At 43.8% G+C, this 22,556-nt stretch overlaps 1 protein-coding gene across 1 annotated transcript in view; it reads left to right on the forward strand.

Annotated features, from left to right (window-relative positions):
• The first annotated feature begins 873 nt into the window (after positions 1 to 873).
• The window catches only part of sv2a (synaptic vesicle glycoprotein 2A), a 28,812-nt gene continuing 7,129 nt past the window's right edge, over positions 874 to 22,556 (forward strand). The window contains exons 1-8 of the mRNA XM_062465433.1: positions 874 to 1,085; positions 12,237 to 13,012; positions 19,779 to 19,959; positions 20,538 to 20,689; positions 20,964 to 21,097; positions 21,273 to 21,362; positions 21,527 to 21,634; positions 22,127 to 22,215. Coding sequence (XP_062321417.1) covers positions 12,403 to 13,012; positions 19,779 to 19,959; positions 20,538 to 20,689; positions 20,964 to 21,097; positions 21,273 to 21,362; positions 21,527 to 21,634; positions 22,127 to 22,215 — 1,364 coding nt within the window. The 5' untranslated portion in view covers positions 874 to 1,085; positions 12,237 to 12,402. The remainder of the gene's footprint in view (positions 1,086 to 12,236; positions 13,013 to 19,778; positions 19,960 to 20,537; positions 20,690 to 20,963; positions 21,098 to 21,272; positions 21,363 to 21,526; positions 21,635 to 22,126; positions 22,216 to 22,556) is intronic.

Below are 22,556 nucleotides of genomic sequence, written 5' to 3' on the forward strand. Positions count from 1 at the left end.
GGGGTGGTTGGAAGTTTTGCCCTGCATCACCATCAAATCATCTGTCAACCTAAATCACTCTTTTATCTTCCTTCCTGTTTAAAAACAGGGCATGAGATTACAGAAGGAATTGGGTACTGTGACTAACAGATACTGGCCTCAGGACTGGTCCAAACTGCAGCTGGTCAATATATCACTCTAATAGACAATGGCAGTTAAAAGCCTAAAGACAAATTGGCATGGCGTCATCTGGACCCAGATCATGATAGAAGAGTGGCAGTTGGCTTGGTGACAGGTGATAGGACATGTTGTTGGGTTGGTGTTTTTAGATAGCACTATGGGATAAAAAATATTACGGAATCTTGGAGTGGTGGCTCTAGCAATGTTGTGTCTAGCACTGAGGTGAATCCTAATATTATCATCCTAATATTAATCAGATATGATCTGCTGGATTAACAATTGATAGGATGTATAAAACATATGTAATGCATACAGAATCTTATTGAAGCCATTGCTACTTTACTTGAATCATCCAAATCAATGTCACACACACTAAGAAATGTTCATGGCCAATTATAGACACGAGCTGCAGCACGTGTGGGGAGAGGCATCTCGTGCACAGCTCATTGCACCAACCATTTGGTGCATATGGCAAAAATGACAGTCGAATCCATTTGCCATCAATAGAAATGCACAGGTTATATAGCCTACAATCCATTTCAAAATATTACAGCAATAAAGTAAAGTAGGGTATACTACCACTTTATTTAAGAGTCAAAGTCTAAGTCCTTTGATATTCAAACGTCCAACGTCAAGCAAACACTGGTCCCCTCTCCCAGAATGGTGTGCGCGAGAAGAGAAATGGAAGTAAAGAGAGGAGGGGGTTGCTTGAAGAAGGATGCTGTGTAGTAGGGTTGCGCTCGTAGCCTACTACGTCAGCCATCCTGGTGCACATCACAGGGACTGGGTGAACAACTACGGACCAATTTTCAGTCAACCGGATTTTACATCTTTTGCTTTTTGACGGAGTGCCATTCTATTAAAAAAAGATATATATATAAATCAAGGTTTAAAACCGGAAACACCTTGATCTCTTTTCACTCAAGGTAAGGATTTGAATTCGTCGTTTTCATATAATGTTGTCTACCTTGTATGCTGCGTTAATAGGTATAACTAGGCCTACCTCTTTTTAACATAATGTGATTATGAGCTCTTATAATTCTCAAGAGTGTTAAAAGAGAGTTAAGAGGATACAGTAGCCTTTTATGAGCGGTACAAATACAGCAACCTTCGACCGGTCCAATATGGACCACCACCCTCCTTTCAAAATGAACCAATCGACCTAACAAATGTCAATTGAAGACATGCTACACATCAGCTGTACACATCTGCGTTGAAACTAAACACAGACATGAAGAATTGAATATACCAATATACACTCCTTGTCTTTTTTTCTGTGGCCCGGGGGTCTCGTGCGTAAGAAACATCAAGTGACATCACAGCCATTAGGCTAGTCTACAACCATATTCTAAAACAGGGATAACCTGATTAAATGACACTGTAGATTCTACAGCAATAATAGACCATTTGGAGTGGAGGTTTTACACACAGATCCTGTAATTCAATTGATGGGAATTTGCCGTTTGTTTAAAATTACTCTCATCCTTCTTTCTCATACTGCTGCTCTAATATATTCACCCCTCAGACGACCGTTGAACACCGGTATTTTTGTAGTCTACATTCATCGAATGGGAGAGTGGCATAAGGTTTTGACCGCGTATTGTGTTGCGTATTTCAACGCGCCAAAATGACCTTGCAGAACTCTCACTCACCAGGGACATACGACGTTAGGCCAACATTTGACAATCGTAGGCTATTTCTCAACGAGAACATTTCTTATTTTCATTTTTTCTTTTTATACTATTGGTGCCGTAGTTCTGTCACAATGACCTTGCCACGGGAAAGTAAAGCTACAATCCATTTACGGATGGGTTGATTTAATGGGATTCTTATAGGCCTGTGTTTATGAGCTCAAACAAGGAGTCAACCCGCGTACGCAGCCCATGACCTATAGGCGTCTTTTTATTTGAAAACGGTTAGGCTATCGTATTAAGACAACCTTTTTGCATTGGTATATTGAACAAATTATGATCATTAGCTACACCCAGTCCACTTATGTACAATGTATATTGCAATCTTGGACTGTGCTTATCCACAGCATTTCAAGTATTAAGTTACATGTATTTGATAATAAACCATACCTCTGCATTAGTTTCTGCACTTTTTAGGCCACGAGAAGACTCCCAAATAGACAGGTATCGTTAATGTTTCCAATAGGCCGAGACATATTTCCCAGACACTTACTGTAGCTTTTGCTGTTGCCCTGTTGCAATACCACCTTGTTATTCAGTGTTTCGTGAGGATGTTTTCTTTAACCATGCACCTACTTCTTTGTCAGTCCATAGTCTATTTGTCTACTTTGATGGTGCCATATTGCTCCTTGTAGTGTAACCTTGAGTGTACTCATCATATGGTGTGTATTGTGTACTATAGGTGTTGTGCACAGTACACACCATCTGTATCGAGTGTTGTGTACAAAGACTGAATACATTGTGAATGACATGATATAGCCAAGACACTCTTCACTCTGATTATCTTCATTGATTAAGTTATTTACCATTCTACCATTAACCTTCTTCAAATTGGAATACACAGTGCAAGTCATGAAAGTTGGACAAGCAAAAAGGATGGACATATATTCTTATAGCATTACAGTATACAGTGGCACAAATCAATCATTAACATCCAACACCTTTCATGACGGGGTTGTGAAGGATCAAGATGTCTTTGTGGCAGCAACAAGGGATACCAAGTAATGAATCCGTTCTAAAGTTCCCTTAAACATGAAGTGTCATCACTCCTAAATACTGCTTCAGCTTCCACACTTAGCCATCAAAGGGGGGGGGAGAGAGAGAGAGAGAGAGAGAGAGAGAGAGAGAGAGAGAGAGAGAGAGAGAGAGAGGTGCTGGTCTGTTTGGTGTTCTCATTGTCTGCCTGCTCCCCTTGATGATTAGGCTGTGCTCTGGGCCTGCCACCGAGATTAGCCTTGTCACAAGTCCCAACTCGCCTCTGCAGAAGGAAGGAGCGCTGAAGCTCAGTGAATTAACAGACCCCTAAAATAACCAATGAAACAGCCTGTCTCCTTTAATCTAGTATCTATAGCTCTATATTAATGTCAGTTTAACAGTAGGTGCTATCACATAAACACAGACTAAAGCACGCCTGCCGTCTATCACCAACTACACTATTTTGGCAGATTCAACATAGTTACTTGACTTTGCTGTATTGGTGATGGAGATAATCGATTGCCTTTCCCATCCGGTGTTCTGAAAGATGGAGGCTTGATTAATGATTTGTGTCTAACACACAACCATCAATCTTTGAATGACAGAACATTTGCTTTCAATCGGTCTCACTGTTATGTAGTTTCCTGTAGCTCATGGCACAGATCAACAGAATTTTCAATGGTAAAAATGTAAACGGTTCTGGAAACATCTATTGTCACACAACAAACATCTCCAGTACATAAGAAAACAAGAAAGTTAGGTACAGAATTAGAAATTGTCTAATTGCACACAACTATGATGGACTACATTGCAACTTTATATTTTCAATTGTTAAGGGAAGACTACTTGCTATAGAGTCCACATAATGCAGTGGTAAGAATATCTGCATAGTGAGACCAGCATCATAATCTCTTCCTGTAATCCCTGCTGCATATTCTTGGTTCTGTTGGAGAAATTCAGCTCTGGTGCGGCACTGCAATGTGCCATTCTCTATATGCTACATTTACATTTAGTCATTTAGCAGACGCTCTTATCCAGAGCGACTTACAGTAAGTACAGGGACATTCCCCTGAGGCAAGTAGGGTGAAGTGCCTTGCCCAAGGACACAACGTCAGTTGGCATGACCGGGAATCGAGCTGGCAACCTTCGGATTACTAGCCCGATTCCCTCACCGCTCAGCCACCTGACTCCCCATATGCTCATGTTAAGAAACTTTACCTTTGGTGGCTTGGCCACCATGTTATTAGCGATTCAAAAGTAACCTACTTTAAAGGCCTGTTTTAAAAGGATAGCTATGAAAATCACTTATGAGACTAGGGATTCCATCCAAACCTGTCACACACCAAACATGTGGACTGATCCACCTGTTCAGGACACTCCCATTCCTTTTCTACCATGTTTTTGTTTTTGAGTATTCCAAGCAGCAGTTTTTCCGCTTAAAGTAGAGGTCAGATTTTCATGCCTGCGAGCATTGATCCAGCTTGAATTAGCTGATTTGGACACTTCAATACTTACATAAAATGTACAGCACAGAATTGGATTAACCATAACTTTGTTCATGATCACCTTTCCTTTAATATACATTTGTATTTTTGTTTTTGTATTCAAATATATAATTTAAGTACAAACCTGTATAGGCAGTTCGATTACTAGTGCAGCGAAATATGGAAAAACTACCGCTGCTTTTCTGTCCAATAAATAAAACTAAAAGAACTAATGTGTTGTTTATAATCTTATTGTACATGTGCCATTTCTAAAATAAGAAACAAAACATTGTGAATATAATATTTTCTCCCTGCCAAAAGAAATGATTCCCAGTAGAATCAGACTGTGGACACTAGATGCATCAGTTTCCTTGTGACTATCCATTTTGCAGTGAGTAAACCAAAATGGCTGCAGAGAGTATGACACACTGCTTGACATGGTGTTGCTAACTGCTGTAGCGCGACCGGGGTGACTGTGTACACTGAGAGATCCCACACAAGGGATGCTGACGTGACTCATTTAAGGATTCTACCCTACAGGGGACTCCTGTATGCTCGGGCTGTACTATGTCTGGGTGGGGTGGGGCTTGAATGAAAAGCCTCCCCCTCTGTTTTGTGCTGTCCTGTCCTTATCCAAGGGTGGTCCGTACGGCGTTGGAGCTGGCAGGAACACAGTGTATACAAGTATAAATAGAGAGAGCCTTTTCCTGTGAGACTTCGACCCAGGTATCTCACCACCACAAACGGAATACATTTTTTCAAGGTCCTGTCATTGGGAGTTTATCACCCGCTTGGCCATATATCATCACTGAGGGATGACTCGGCTGTCCTTGTGGCCAGAAAACTGAGCATGAATAATTTATGGATGTTTCAAGTCACTCAGCCCACCCTTTAAGGTTCACACTCAATTATCTTGTAACTGAATGATGGAGGAAGAAAACTAGTTTGATAAACCAAATTAGCTACCCGAAAAATATGAGTGTAAACTCTTACATTGTGTTTGGCTTTGAATGGAATAGATTGATATGAAATCAAGGGTGTCTGTGTTAGTGTGTGCATCCCTGTGGAGTCTTCAGACCTCTTTCCACATGCCTCACTACTTTCTTCCACCTACAGTACCTTTCTTTAATTGTAATCAAGATTTGCCATGGTGCTCATCTGCACGTGTTATGGTGCAGTCGAGCCAGCAGGAGAGGGCCACGTAAACATGACCCTCGTCCTTCGTCTGAGCGTGTCCACATGGTGGCCAGGGAGCATGGAACCAGCGTAGGTGTTTGTTGAATTAGTTGCAATTCGTTTTTAAACAGATTGTGTGCCAGCAGATTGGTGAGTTGGCCTAGCATGGTGTGCTGCTGCACACATAACGCCACAGCCTTGCCAAGGCGCATGACCAAAACACACGCGAACCCACACACACACACATTTGACTTTGAATGCGATCATAATAGAGATGACAACAAAGACACTCTGCCATCTGCAACCTCAAAGCACTTTCTGTTGCCCCCCCCCCCCCCCCCCCCCCCCTGTAGCTGCTTACAGAAGCATACTTCAACCCGTTCTCCTCGACTGTTCCTTCGGTTTCTTCGACACGTTAACTGTCTCCAATATGAACAAACTCATTCGTATCACACACATGCCTCGAAAATCATTGGCCTCCCCAGCTCCAACCTCTCAGACAGCAACAGAAAAGCCATTACATGCAGAACACGAACCATTGCACTCCAGGCACTCACTCCCTAAAACCATTGTTCACACTGCTTTCATCAGGTGGCAGATACAGATCCATGGCCTGGAAACGGGCACGCCATGACACAAGTTTTGTTCCCTCTGCCATTATATCATAAAACAAAACACCCTGGTAACTTATATATGGAAAAGTGCTCTAGGTTTATTAGTATGTGTCATTTAGTTTTGTTGTGTTGACTGTATCGATGTAATCTATGTGTTTATGTGAGGCACTGGACTGGCAACAAAGTTACTTGGAAAAGGGCAATATAGAATATATTTACTTATAAATCCGTTTTATGAAGACACTATTGCCTCATAAATGAGATACCTTAGCTTGTTAAACAATTTACTTCATATTCTGATTTGGCATAATGGGTATTCACAGAGTCTGTATTCTGGACACCAAACAGTTGAAGACGTTTTCTTTTGTGTTTCAGCTCATTAGTTGTGAGTTGTTGCTGTGGCTACAGCTTAGCTGAACTTGAGCTGCACTTCTGTGGACTCTAGCGTGGATACTGAAGACTCATCAGACCCTGGAGTGGCTAAACTTGTTTCCGGTGGTTTCCAGCCACCATTTTAAAACTGTTTGTAGCCAATGATCGTCCTAATGACCTCATCATTGAATGCAAATCTATTTCTACATTACTGTGGCTAAGGCTGGTAATGAGCACTTGAAATTTTCCTTGATTGACTTAGAGATTGCACCAATCTAAGGTGTTGAATAAATCTAGTCAATGCTGCATTTCATTAGCAGCTCTGCGCTTGCAACCATGGTGACTCACCCTCTAGAACCTTCTCGCCACTTCAAACACAGTTACCTTCTGCCATCTGAAGTGCGCTGATGTGCACACCTGTTCAGCAATATACAATTTAAGTCTTCAAAACAATGTTTGCTATATTCTGAATACTAAACCCCAGTTTTCTATACATACTGTGCAATGTATGGACACATATAAAGATAGCAAACACAAATGTTGAGAACAAGCTATCAAAAAAAAGGACCAAACATGGCTTGACAGTCAGTGTCCATTTCAGTCTGTTGCTATGTACCTGGGATCAGACGAATAATCCACCCACCCTAACAACCACATGGGAGCCATTACAGACGTTTGTAGTTGTTTGAAATGGCAGACGGCCAATACAAAAAGGGTGATGTGATGCAGGTGTCAGATGAGATTTATGTGTGTGTGTGGGGGGGGGGGGGTGTATGTGGGTGTGTGAGAGAGACAGAGATAAAGCGTGAAAGAGTGAGAGAGAGATGAACAGTTGGGGTATTATTAGCAGACAGAAGTGAGTCATCCATGTTGATAATTGGATGCTGCTAACTAATGGGAGGCGACTTTAAATGAATGCATTTACCATCTTTGATCTTCTAGACGTTTCTTTTTTTCATATTTTTGGCTCAACACTTCACAATTCATTTTGTAGACACTACCTGTCAGAGACTATATTTGTTGTAAATGGTTCGCGTATGTATATATTTTTCTACTTTTACTTGTGGTCATACTCACAACATTGATTTACTCTGCATTAACCAAACCAACTTATATTATACACTCCTTCCATTCCCTGGTGCTGCTTCCTTGTTAAACTGCAAGATACTTGAATCACACACCCATACTGCAGACCCATCATGGCATCAGTTATCAGATCAGCTTCTCTCTATTCTCCATTGGTTGACTTGCCCAGTCTCTCTGAGCAGGTGTGACCCTATAGCAATAGCTCATCCCTCTGTCAAAAGGGCCAACCAGCTGCCAGAGCATAGCACAATCTGTTTCTGACGTGTTGTGTGCATATGTCACAGAGAGAGGGAGAGAGGGTGAGTGTACGTGAGAATTCTTTTGCAGACAGAATTTCTAATGGCATAGAATTCTTAGGCGTTCCATATTTCAGTCCTTTGCCATGAATAAGCATGAGATCAACCTGAAAAGTCCTCATTCTCATTCAAGTCTGCTGAGCTTGATTTAAATGTTGGCTAACTCAGTTGGTTTATTTAAGACAGTGTTTCTGATTTTCTAGTTCATTTAATCATTGTGGATCGTCTCATAAATTACCTTAACGTTTGCCAAGCTTCTCTTGATAAACAGACTTGCCACGCTTAGACGGCATCGTCTAACACAGGTAACAATACCATGGGAAGATAAGCCATGCTGTCAAGGAAATTATTTCAACCATGGATTCCAAGAAATTCTCTGTGGTATCTTGTCAAAGCTAGTTTATTCAGAGGTCATGATTTGGAGTGGAGGAAGGAGAGACTTGCTCTCTGTGCCTCTGTGTACTAGCTGGTGTTTTTCCTTTTCATTCATTTCAAATGGTTGGACTGTTCAATTGCTGTTGACATTTCCATTTTATCTCCTGCATCTATTTTGTATTTCTATCAGAACGGTAAATCAAACAAGTAAACTCGGTTTAGGGGTTATCTTCTCCTCCCGGTCCATATTCAAATAACTACCTCTAAGCAATCAGATTTCGTCTCCCCCCTACTTCTGAAACAAGGATGTTTCCAGCTGTCAATCAAATGCAAAAATGTACTTATTGATTCATCTAAGTGTCCACACCCTTAGAATTGGCAAATTGAACAACAGGCTGCATTTAAATATATGTATAGTGATTGTGAAATTCTATATTTATAATTTGCTCCTTTGTCTGATGTAATTTACCACCCTTTTCCAACTAACAAATATAGCAAATGCTTTTTTCGTTAGTGTGCCAACTGTCTTACATGCTAGCTAGATAATGTTACCCTAGCTTCCGGGAGGGCTACTTCCTGTTTGACCATACTCTTTTGTTGGCCTGCTGTTAGCCTGCCCTGAATTGTGCGGGTGTGGAGAAGCTCTACAACTAACCCTGTGGCATCTCCTCAGTTCACTAGAAGGAAATTGGATTACATAATTAAGTCTTTCATCAATGGCAAACGACAGCTCAGGCTTTCTAGCTGGTCTCTCTTAAACAGTTCATTTATTATCAATTTACACTTCATTAAAAATGCCAGGATAGTTAGGAGATGTGCTTCATTTTAGAATAACTTTGCTATCCTATCAACATTATTGCGGTCTGTTTAGTATTAAGCCTCTCTTGTTTACTGTGTGAGCATAATCATTCATTGCTTGTTAAGACAATGGCTTTATCACTTCATGATAGACAATTTGAGGTGTAACTCTGTAGCCTCTGTAACTGGTAATATCACACCTGTCCTCCTTGTATCTGGTGTGTATCATTACCATACAGTTCTTTGGATTTATCATCAAATCTCCAAGGCAGCGATTGTGAGGTCTTGCTAAAACCATCTCACCCAAGTTCCTCTATTTATGTTGAAATCAAGCTGTACCACTGCAGTGACACCTGAAGCATGCCTAATACTTTGCTGTGTAGTGGACAGAACAAGTGCAAATACATAAATGGGAAGCTACACGCATGGGCTATAGTAGACAATGTCACACTTAATAAAGTCTCTCACAGCTGTGTTGTTGATCAAATATTTCCTTCCTGAGTTGGTAGGCCTATTTGTACTTGGTATCCTATACACACTGCTGATGATGATAGTGGGATGATTGCATGGTGTGCTAATGAATGCTCATTCATCATGATATTGCACATAGCATTCACTGATACAGTAGAACGTTTACTAGGATTTTCCTGGATTCTGAGATTTTATCATTCGGATTTCTGTGATATTGGCCAGAATATTGTTGCTGTCTGCAGACCCCTGTTGCTGTCTGCAGGGAGCACATCACAGGTATTAAAAGCTACCCCACAGTGCTCGCCCCTCTCCACATTTTCTGTTTATCTGATACTGTTGTGGCATTTTCATTTCTCCATGTGCCAAAACTTTTGGATGAATTTAATTGGTAAAACATTGGTCTTCTCATTAGTTATGAATTGCATATGAAAGAAGGTGACAGATTGTGACGCGCATTGTGATAAATCTAGGAGTTGTCATAGTACGAGGGGGGCAAATTCTTTGGCTGAGGCACCACAAAAAGTTCAATTTGAGAATGCCATTGGAAATCCTATCCTCAAGCTGGTAAGATCAGCAACAAATTTAAACATGCAAGAGGTTAAAATGTCTTTACTTGAATGCATGCATGGTTTCAGTGTCCAGTTTGTAATTAAATGTTTGTTTTTACAAATTCCCTAGAGAGTGTTAGTCGTAGAAATGGAATTGAAATATTGCTGGAGGCAAGAGGCCTTGTATGTTTACATTTATTGCAAACATGATCGATCCTGGAAAAGGGGAAAGTCTGTGGGAATTCTCTCATGGGTGTACATAGGGAAACGTCCCTATGGTGGAAAGAACACGTGTGGTGTTAATCTCTGTTTGGTGTCCTCCATTAAAAGGTGTAACACTGTTAACTCTATTGTCTGTTGTGCGTGTTAACGTGCACACCGCGCCCTGTTCTTCCCCTGCTCACCTGGAACAAGAAGCAGCTTTTACTATATTGCCGGCCAAAAATACAATTATATGACAATACCTTTCAGCAGTTAGACCGTTAAACTTTACTGTACAGTCTCAACATGGAATTGTCAGTATGTCAAATGTCCTTATTATAGTTCCCTATTATTCTTGATATTACAATCTGAAATTGTAAATATATGGTTAAGCATGTTCAATCTCCTCTTTTGTCTTTCTCAAAGTCATCGTTTTGGGTTCTGCCATGTGGTGCCAGATTCACTGCATTCAAATCCTTTGACAAGATTTTCCTGTAAGCCTTACTATAGTCAGTTGGGAACAGTTATTTGACACATATACAGAATATGAACAGTTTGACAGTATAAATACTGTATGTGCAGTTGTAGGATTGAGCATGGCTGTGTAACTTCCTCAGGTCTTCAGTATTCTCCTCTCCTGCAGAGGTTCTCTGAGCTGCTTGCTTCAAAGCTTCAGAGAATTCAACAGAGTCCTACAGTGACAGACAGCCACATCCCTATACCATCCTTTCAAGGGAAACACTTAGCTTCACACTGCCTCTAACACACCTCATTTTGTTTCCTTTTGTTGTCAGAGACTGGAAGCCGGTCAGTTTGGTGCTACTGCTGAAACATTGACAGGTGTCAGTTTTGAGTCAAGGAAGCTTAATGCTCATGCTCGAATATTTCTGGTTTATGGCCGTGTTTGTGTGTCAAGGTGCCCTCTGCTCTGACACTTTTAAGGGTAACGACCAGTTCTTCTGCCATATTTTTCTGGATGGATGTTTGTCTCTCCAGGCTCTTAAATGGAGCAGCAAGGTTACAAAGCGCAGCACAGAAAGGTTAGCACAGTTCCAAAACAAAAAGACAGTGGAAAGAAGTACCCAACAGAGGAATAATTGTGGGGAACAGTGACCCTGTCTAGAAATAGCAGGCAACAGGAAAGAGACACAGACTGTGGCAGAAAAGGGAAGGTGAAATGCAGCGGAAGACAGTGGGAAGAAGATGGATGCTGCAGAGATGGAGATAGGAGCACTCATTTAGTGAGAGAAGAGAAAGATATCGCTACACCCAGAGTCAGACGTGTTTGTGTGTAGGGGATGTGTGTTGGTTCACTGAGTGCCAAGCAGAGCTTGTTTAAGGGGAAGGTTCTTTGCAAAATGCCAATGTTCACTACATAAGCTGTCTGAGAGACTAGTGAAAACATGACATGCAAGTAAAGGCTTTGCTTGCATTAGTAAGACATTCATCTCTTTCAATCCTCATACTGTTGGCACCCAGATTGTCAGTAAACGTTTTCCAATTACTATGGTGTGTGGCATCTTGGTGGCAGCTGCCATTGTAAAAGTATGTTCCCTTTAAGGTTTGATTAATGCTAAACTGTTTGGAGTACCCTTTCAAGTCAAGATTGATGGCTGGTAGTAGAGAGGTGTTCAGTGATTGCTGGCCACAAACAAACTCAAGCTGACGTCACTCCAAGACATTGGCTCCTTGTCATGTCCTCCCATTACTGTCATCAAGTCTCAGATAAATACATCCGATAAGGTGGGCTCGGCAACTGGGCTATGGCAGTTATTTGTGGTTGAAAGGATGTGAATATTAAGAACCATCCTTTAGCTAATGTCCTCTTACCTGGGTTAACCACAAATGTAATTGGAACATAAAAAAAGCAGATCAAGGATGACTGGTTCTACTGTGTTTGTAGGTCTTGAAATGGTAGACGTTGTAAAAGAAAGTGATGGTTGCAAAAGTTGATATATTGTGTCAACACCTATTTTTTTATCTTCCGTAGGTCGCTGCCCTAACTCTGTATTCTGGCCGAGTCAAGAGAGGAAGAAGGGAGCTGTCCGGGGTGCTGAATTCCAGATCCATAGAAATCCACATTGCCCATTCATGCGCCTGGGCCATTCCTGATCCCTCCGATTCCTAGCAGAAACCAAGCAGCTCCACATCCAAAAATGGACGACGGCTCGTACCGAGACGGGCGTACGGACTTCATCCGCGGCGCCAAAGACATCGCCAAAGTGGTCAAGAAGCAGGCGGGCAAAAAGGTTGGGCGGGGAGTGGACAAAATGGCCGACGAGTACACCAAACGCTCGTACAAGCGCTTCGAGGAGGACGACGACGACGACGACTACCCCGGAGCCCAGGATCAGGACGGCGGCGGCTACTACCGCAACGACAGCCGGGCCAACGACGACGAGGGCGGCCACAGCGACTCCACAGAGGGCCACGACGAAGACGACGAGATCTACGAGGGCGAGTACCAGGGCATCCCGCGGGCAGAGTCGGGCAAGACGGGCCCCGCGGACGGCGTGGCGGACGCCCAGGCCCAGCTCCGGGACCTGTCGCAGTACGAGGGCGAGCGCCGGAAGGACCAGGAGGAGCTGGCGGAGCAGTACGAGACCATCCTGCAGGAGTGCGGTCACGGCAAGTTCCAGTGGACGCTCTACTTTGTGCTGGGCCTGGCGCTCATGGCCGACGGCGTGGAGATCTTCGTGGTGGGCTTCGTGCTGCCCAGCGCCGAGAAGGACATGTGTCTGTCCGAGCCCAACAAAGGAATGCTGGGTAAGGTGGCTCTGTGTGGGTGAGAGAGAGAGTGTGTGCGTGAGTGTGTGCGTGCGTGTGTGCGTGCGTGTGTGCGTGAGTGTGTGCGTGCGTGTCAGCATTAGGGGTGGGCGGTATACCGGTATGAACGCGAATACCGGTATTGCGTTGTGCCATGATATGGATTTTGCCATATCATGGATATCACGATATATTAATAAATGTATTAAGTTAAGTGTTTCTGTTTGGTATAAAATATAAGTCAAGTGATAGTTCTCACCGGTTATCCGACATCGACCAACAAACAGTAGCCTATAGGCTCTGTAATTTGTGTCGTCGAATTGTGCTATCCAAAGGTGGAAACACTATCTTTTTCACTACCTCAAAGCCATGCATGTGCGCGAATATGAACAATCTACCAGAATGCATTTGACAAATCCAATGCCAGGTTGGTTAGAATCGTGAAATGTTTATTGTAGCCATTCAGCTAGGGTGACCAGACGTCCTCTTTTAACCGGACATGTCCTCTTTTCGAGACCTAAAAAATGCGTCGGGCAGGGATTCCAAAACTGTCCGGGATTTTGCCTCGTCAGATATTTGTGTTTCTCTGGGTCTTTCACAAACTATTACGCCCTTATAAGTTTTGGAAAGGGTATCTCCCTTACGTTCCACCTTCTTGCGCGAGCTCTGACTGTAGAGAGAAATGTCATTTTGATCAGATAGTGCGGCATGCATTACATGACCAGCCCCCCCCCCCCGGTGACGCGACGAAGTGTCCTCTTCAGCCATGTAATAATTGTTTATAGCTCGAGCTAACTCACAACAAATATTTTACAGAGTTTTCTTGCGATCCCATAAACGTAGGCTACTGTTGAACGCGTAGGCTACTGAGAAGTCGGTCTGCATGGCAATTAAACATTGCAACATTTGGAAAATTCAACTCATGCGACACACCGGAGTTACCCAATCCAAATCCGTTTGAGTGCGGTAGATTAGCTGCTGCGGTGCGGTGTGGATTGTCATGACATTTTAAGAATAACTAATATATCATGATATATACCGTTACCGTCAGTGCTTACGAATTATACCGTGATAAACATTTTAGGCCATACCGCCCAGCCCTAGTCAGCATTCCCCACCCCATCCATCTGAACTCGTCCTTTCAGCAAGGGGCCGGTTCGTCGATGAACTTCTGAACCGTGACTTGCAGTTGCAGGCATTGTAATGAGGTTTTAAGGTGGCTCTCTATTTTGGGGTCTGTTTTGCTTTCTCTTTCTTTGCTCCTTATTCCCATTTCTCCACACGTGTCGTTTTGTTGGCTGTTTGCTGGCTGTTTTCCAGCTGTCTCTGACTGTCTTGATCCATCTCCCTTTCTACTTCTTGACGACTTGTTTCTCGCCTGTTTTCAAATACCTTTTGATATCTCGGTTCACATTTCATATTATTCACTACACAGAATGTAAGAATATCTCTTGCTACTTGGAGATGTCTTGATTTGGCTTCATTGGTTCACATCCAGCCATACATGCCAACTGGAGACATGAACCCCTGATACTACAAAGTGTGATGCCGAAGTTTGCCGAGTGCTCATGTGACCACTACCATTCCTGGGGGCCAATCAGATTCCATGCCTAACATACCATCTGTCATTGGCTGCTAAGCAAGGACACAACTAACAAAAAGCGAAAGCCTTCAGAGGCATCGAACGCAATGTGTGTGCCTGCTTGTGCTGTTTAAATTGTATGTAGGGGAGAGTGGTATTCAATAAAGCATAATATAATAGTATAATAGTATATTATATAATATATATAATATTCAATAATAGTATTGAATATCAGTTCAGTGTTAAAAGGGGTATCATGTTTTGGCAACGTGCTAATATTAGAAGCTGACTGATATTTCTCTTCCCAGGTGGAGAATATATATCACATGATTATTTGATCAGTAACGTATTGTTTTTCATTCAATCATTCATTCCTATAAAAGCAGGAGATGTATAATCTGCTATTCTTTTGAAACTGGCTTGTTTTTTTTTCCTGTAGGCTGTGCAAATGTGTACAGCGTCCGATATGTGTCTTTCTCTGCTGGACTATACTGTATGTGAGCATGCAAATGAAAATGTATGGACCCCCAGCCACGCCTCCTTCTAACGAAGCAGGCTTGCGTGTGTGCAGTGTGTGTGTGTAGTGTGTGTGTGCAGTGTGTGTGTGCAATGTGTGTGTTCTCTCATATATATGCTCACTGGCTGACATGCAAATGGGCATTGATGGATCGTGGTGTGCTCATTCGTGCGTGTGTGTGTGTGTGTGTATGCCCACAGTACAGTATGCATGTATATAGAGTATGTATGTGTATATATATGTGTATGTGTGTGTGTGTGTCTTTGTGTGTGCAGCATTGACTGGGAGAACCAGTAAGGAGAGGAGGGCCCTAGTCCCTGCCCCGTTACACAACACTCCTGACTCATGCTGGAGTGCCTCTTGTGCTCACGCTGCGGCCCATGGGCTCCCCCCTCCTCCCTCCTCCCTCCCTTTGAGGACTGTCGTCAGGAAGCCGCTGTTAGTGCTGTCAGGGTGCCAGCCTCTTTAACCTGACGCACTGTTGCGGAACCGCACTGAGTACGATCGCGTGTGTGTGTGGACGGTAATGGCCTGTAGAATATACACCCCTGCCGTACTCAGCATGGGCTTCTTCATTTCAGAGAGGTGAATTTGGAGAAAGAGATGCGGTATGCGCTGTCGGGTGCTCAAAATAGGATTCAACTTGTCATTGATTTGTCCTTGTATTGAATCCTCAGCTTTTTGAACGGGTGACGCTGTTTGGTGGATGGTGGCCATAGTTACAGGAATATATACTGTGACGGTTTGCTATCTCCGTCACCGAATACTTTCCCCCGAGTGCAGGACAGCAAAAACGAGACGATGAGACGGACAATTGCAGCAACACTTCGGTTATATTTTTGGGTTCAGAGGAGCCAGAACACTAGAAGGCACACTGCCGTACTAGGATTTCCAAAAACGGTAAATTAAACACTCTACGTCAAAACAAAGTTAACACCAACAATCGGCGAAATAACAGGCGGTCTCTCAACCAACGTCTGTCGAGTATATCTCCGGCTCCACTCTTCCCTTTCCTTCATCTAATCGGGACCTTTAAAGCAAGCACAATCAGGAATATGAGTCACACCTGTTTACTTGATCCCATCAATTAAGCGTCCTTAGGCCTACCTCCCAGGAGAGGGTGCCCCCAGACCCTGGATTCCCCTTGACCCCTCACAATACATATTATCTTTGTGATGTACACCATCGTGGCCACCCAACAACACAAGAGCTGCAGGACATGTAGCAGAAATATTTCACTGTCATACTGATTTCACAGTCCAAGAGATTTGAACTGAACTTAGACCCATTCCACACACACACACACATGTACACACAAGTGCGTTCCCACACATTAATGTACACTACTAACTGCACAATAGTTTTGGGGGATTCCATTGTGGATGAGCAAAAACTTTTCCATCTCTCACACCACATGGCCATTATGACCTTCTTCTTGGCTACTTGAATTTTTAAGCATAGTCGTGTTTTTTCAATGGAAATCCCCATAAAATCCAAACGAGACAAATTAGTAAACTATGTTGCCTTTTTGATGTCTGAGAAATGTCTGCCTGCTGTTCTGAGATAGCTAGGCTGCTGGTCCCTGAGGACAACAGGAACCTTTAGCTCCTTATGTCTCCCTGGCCTTTATCGTAAACGTGGAACTACTACGTCAAGCGTAGCGAAAGAGAGAAACAAGAAAGTGCGTAAAAGAAGGGGTGGACCATGACCAGTGTTTCTCACGTATCAGCATAGAGAGAGGACAAGAGCCAGCGGGGGGAGAAGGTCATCTACTAACACAGTTTGGCAACAGGTTCAGAGCTTATCTTAGCCATCAATTACTGTGGTACCAGCTGGCTTGTCAGGGGAGTTACAGTGTTTATACAAGGAGAAACATTCATATTTTATGTATGTATGATCGGGTAGCAACAGTTTTTCTGAACATTGAAGCAGTACAGCTTTAAGAGAGAGGCCCAATAATGTTTCCGAAGTGGATGAAGGCTTGGCCACTAATTCAGCTGGCCACAGTGTAGTGTTCTCTACTTTGAAGGAGTCTCTGCCCCTGGCTCCCTCATAAAGCCCTGTGCGCTCTCGCAGAAAGGGGAAAAAGGGCCATTAATAGCGAACCCTGTACCCTTCCCCCTCTCTCACTCCCACAAACACACAAGCTCACGAAATGTGTGTGTGCCCACACACGCACACACACTCACAGTCCTCCTCTCTAGCCATGGACCCGTCAAAGGGTTCTATCATGGTGTGGCTGCTTGCTTGCAGACTGTAGCCTCCTTCTTTCTCCACCCTCTCTCTCTCTGTCTCTCTCTCTCTCTCTCTCTCTCCCTTTCCTCACCTCCCCCCACTTCCTCTTTTGAATGATGTGGTGTTCAGCTGTCTGGAGGCTCCTCCTTTCTCTTTTTTCCCACCTCTCCTTCCCCCTGCCCCTCCCCCATCTTTCTATCTCTCTCTCTCTACATATATCTCTCTTTCTCCGTCCCTTTCTCCCACTCTCTGCTTCACTGTGCCTTTCACTAGTGTCTATCTCCCTTCTCTCTCTCTCTCTCTCTTTCTTTCTCTCCCCTCCCCCCTCCCTCTTTCCTCCATGGGAGTCTCCCCTTTGCCCAGGGCCTTTAAGGTACAGTACAGATCGTGGATAGAAAGTGCATCTGTGGTTAAGCAACAGCACTTAGGGTTGGTAGCATGATAACAAAACCACCACTGAACTCTGGAAAACAACCTTAATTAAAACACTCCATTAAGAATGAATGCAAAAAAGAAAATGTTGTTTTTAGATCCACAACAATACAGATTTAATCTTTAATACATACCAAGCCAAGCAGTAAAATATCTAACATTTGTCATGTCCCTCCGCTGGCACACCGGCCAGACTATTTACTGCACACAGATGTGCTGACATTGGCTGTGGATAACCTCTGTGGCCAACAATTGACAGAATGTGATAAAGAAGCAAAGAGACAGAGTGTGGGTGAGTGCTGACTGCCAATCAGCACCATGGACAGTTCCCCCAGCAGTGGCCCACAGACCGGAGGGCGATTGGTGGAGCCACGCAGGCTAAGGCCAATGCTACTGCATTGCGGCGATGGCTATCTAGCCCAGTTGTCATCACCGGCTCCCCTTCGCTGCTCAGACTCCATTGTTGAGACAAAGGGAGAGAGGACATGTGCTGACAGCTGCCTTTCTGACACCCCCACTGAGGCCGTCACAAACACATGCACGTATCATCTACCAGAACACGCAGACAAAGACAAACATTTGATAAAGCAAGAGTGGAAAAAAAATGCCAGCATTAGAAGGTATACATATACACAAGAATGCATCGCACGGCCGAGCAGATGCACACGTACACACTCGCACCAGCACGCAGACTTTCACCTCTCTCTGCCCTCTGGGATCCATTCAGAGGGACTGTGTGACGCCGACACGTCACACAGACCTGTGACGCACCAGCACGCATCATCAATGTTAACATTAGCCTTGTGCTATTTCAACACTGGCTCAACACTTTCTCAAAATGACTCCGCCGTTTGGCCAATGTAACCCCCCATTCACCTTAGCTATCCCGGTAATTAGCTTGTTAGCCCCTGTGATGGATTATCCCAGCTGATGCAACAGATCAACCCATTGTGAGCTCTTTGCCCTGGTTGTCTTTGTGAATGAGCACACATTGTCTTATCTGCCTGGCCAGTCCGGAGCCATTTAGCCACATTAGCACAAGGCTATTATGTTTTCCCTGCAATCACTCTTCACTGCTCCATGGTGGTTTCTGTGCCGCTAGGGAGGGTCCTGGCACAAAATGGCTGCCATGAGTCAGACAGATTCTGTGTTGCTACACAATTTAGGTTAGGGAGCATTAGCACTATATCCAGCTGATTTGAACTTCTCTGTGTAAGCTCAATTGGTATATTGGTATTTATATAATCATTATCTAGACTGTCTTTCCCAGTTTGAATTCATTGAAAGCACCAGCTAAATTACAGAATTTAGCTTTATAAGGAATTGTGTTAGCAAAGACCCATTAGCTTTACCCACTAGCTTATGCTCTGTAAGACAGAAATGCACATCATTTTCATTATCTATAAATCATCCCCACTACCAATAAACTACTCTCAAACACAGACATCACCAGGAAATCTACACAGAAAACTTTTTGTACACATTTCAGTAAAGATATCTCACCAATAAACCGTATCATTGGGCGCTTAGCTAGTTTGAACGCCAATGACAGGAAGTCAATGGGGGCCGTGAGCTGCAGCGGTGAGGGGTGAAGGAGAGCCTTCCTGGATTGGCGCCGCTGCCTTCGCTATGAGTCACACCTCACAATTCATGTCTAAGTTTGTGGGGAGGTGCTGTTCATTGTTATCAAGTTGTCATGTCTCTAAGGAAAATACCCTGATTTTGGTGTGATGAGCCTTCATGAGATGTTGATGAGATATCTTACACATTTCCTACTGATGATAGGAATAATAGTTTCAAACATTTAGTTGTCACAGTACTTTGTTTTGTCCTCCAGATCCCCCAGTGTATCTGCGTCATATAAACTGTATGAGTCTTATTTAAGTATGGACGGATTCTGATTCAATCTTTCTCAAACATCCCCTCCCCATCTTGTCTTTCACCCCCTCCTTTCCTCTCTATTTCTCCCTCACTCTCTCTCTCCCCCCCCCCCCCCCCAGGTCTGATCGTCTATCTCGGGATGATGGTGGGGGCATTCGTGTGGGGGGGTCTTGCTGACAGGATTGGCCGGCGACAGACTCTCCTCATCTCCCTCTCCATCAACAGCGTGTTTGCCTTCTTCTCCTCCTTTGTCCAAGGATACAGCTCCTTCCTCTTCTGCCGTCTGCTCTCCGGCGTGGGGTAAGGACACAGAATCGCCACCAGACCCTGGAGATCTCTTCACCGCTTAGCTATAAAACTTATGATATTAATTAGGATGTCCCTGTTTGACTCTTAGTCTGAAAGTAGTCCCAGCTTGCTAAGCGAAGTAAACATGATGAAATGTGTATGGGGTCTATCCATTATTGATGAAAGTATTGCTTTCAGTCTGGCCCAGATTCTTAAAGAGTCTAATGGGTTTTGTGACTTAATAGGCTGTGAAACTGTTCATCTCTTGTCTCACACTCTTTATTACTTCCCCTGTTCTTCTCTCTCTCTCTCTCTCTCTCTCTCTCTCTCTCTCTCTCTCTCTCTCTCTCTCTCTCTCTCTCTCTCTCTCTCTCTCTCTCTCTCTCTCTCTCCCTCCCTCTCTCTCTCTCTCTCTCTCTCTCTCTCCCTCCCTCCCTCTCTCTCTCTCTCTCTCTCTCTCTCTCTCCCTCTCTTACTGTCATTCTGTAATTCCTTCTTTCTTTCTTTCCTTCCTTCTGTCTTTTACTCTACATGTCTCTCTCTCGTTCTCTCTCTTGCTCCCCTCCCCCTGTTTCTCTCTCCACACTCAGTATCGGCGGCTCGATCCCCATCGTCTTCTCCTACTACTCAGAGTTCCTCGCTCAGGAGAAGAGAGGAGAGCACCTCAGCTGGCTCTGTATGTTCTGGATGATCGGTGGCATCTATGCCTCTGCCATGGCCTGGGCCATCATCCCTCACTATGGTGAGTATATCACATGTACTGGTTGGCCAGTTCATATGGCATTCAGTCAGTCTGACCAATTATTCAAAGATTAGTAAGAGAACTGCACTTTGGATAACGATGTAACTGAAGTGTGTACAGTGCAAAATCTAGAAACTGCGCTTTGGTTATCGGTTGACAACTGAAGTTGAGACAGTTATAGCTTAAGGAACCCAATGTAAAAATGGTAAACTACTTTAGTGCATCTGCCTTCCTTATTCATCCATTGTTCCTCACTCTTTCCACTGCCGTTTAGGCTGGAGTTTCCAGATGGGCTCGGCATATCAGTTCCATAGCTGGCGTGTGTTTGTGTTGGTGTGTGCCTTCCCCTCTGTGGCGGCCATCTCTGCCCTCACCACCATGCCCGAGAGCCCTCGCTTCTTCCTGGAGGTAACTGAACTAAACCACCCACTACAGTCATAAAAGATTGGGAACATAAATCAGTGTTTGCATTTTGTGGAATATAATTTGTTTCTCCACTGGAAATATAGATTGATGTGTTGAAATTCAACTTAAGGAGTTTTCTCATATGTAAAGATGAGATTTGTGATGTTGTCATTGACAGAACGGGAAGCATGACGAGGCGTGGATGATCCTGAAGCAGGTTCATGACACCAACATGAGGGCAAAGGGCTACCCCGAGAGGGTCTTTTCTGTAGGTTGCAATACTACATCATTACCAATGTTACCTCAGATTTGACTATTGGCTCAACATTCTAAATTTTTAACGTATATTTAGAACTTATTGAATGATAAATTGCTTTTACTGTGAATAAGTCCTGACATGTGCTGACGGGCGGCCATTTTGTCATCTCCCAGGTGACCACCATCAAGACGGTTAAGCAGATGGATGAGCTGGTAGACATGGGCGAGGGCACTGCCTGGCACCAGAAGTGGAAGATGAAGCTGACTGCCCTTTTCAACCAGGTAGTGTAAAAAGCAGTGAAGGATTCATTTTCTCAAAGAGCTCTTTATATATATTTTTTATACTGAATTTATTAATTTAACGGATTGGAATTCCCAGTTTTTATGGTGGACAATCCAAAATACATTTGGGTTGTATTAAAGTTGATATGTAGTTTATCAATCATTTTTACGACTCCTATCCATTCCTGTAAACTGGAGCTTATGTGGTGTATCTCTGTACACGAATAAACCAGGGAATGCGTGACAGGATACGCAGCTTATGTACAGTACAAACCCTGCTGCTCACGGGTTATGCTGTGCCTGTGTGCTTAGACTGACGAGTAGTGTTTACTGTGGGCTTGAACTGGGACTGTGGGAGGATGTGTTTCCTAGTGCTGGAGGCTTACTTTTAGATGCCTGGGATTAGATGTGTCCTCTGTCTTTCTGTCTGTCTCACGCTTTTTCTGTATGGTCTTGGTGTCTGTGTGCCTGTTTGTGTGAACCCCAACGCAGGTGTGGAGTAACTTCCTGACCATCTTCTCTCCTGAGTACCGCCGCACCACCTACATGATGATGGCAGTGTGGTTTTCTATGTCCTTCAGGTAAACACTCAAGAAACAGTTGTTTCTCTAGTCTCCCGGATCAGACTTTTGAATAAATCAGAAGACTGATAAGAAGGATGCTGAATTGTGTGGAGACGGTGGGTCCCACTTCCTCTCCTCCTCCCCGGGGCACAAACGGGAGTCAGGTGGCTGAGCGGTGAGGGAATCGGGCTAGTAATCCGAAGGTTGTCAGTTCGATTCCCGGTCATGCCAACTGACGTTGTGTCCTTGGGCAAGGCACTTCACCCTACTTGCCTCGGGGGAATGTCCCTGTACTTACTGTAAGTCGCTCTGGATAAGAGCGTCTGCTAAATGACTAAATGTAAATGTAAACATGTGCT

This window comes from Osmerus eperlanus, chromosome 7 (assembly GCF_963692335.1).
Source record: "Osmerus eperlanus chromosome 7, fOsmEpe2.1, whole genome shotgun sequence".
NCBI classification, from domain to species: domain Eukaryota; kingdom Metazoa; phylum Chordata; class Actinopteri; order Osmeriformes; family Osmeridae; genus Osmerus; species Osmerus eperlanus.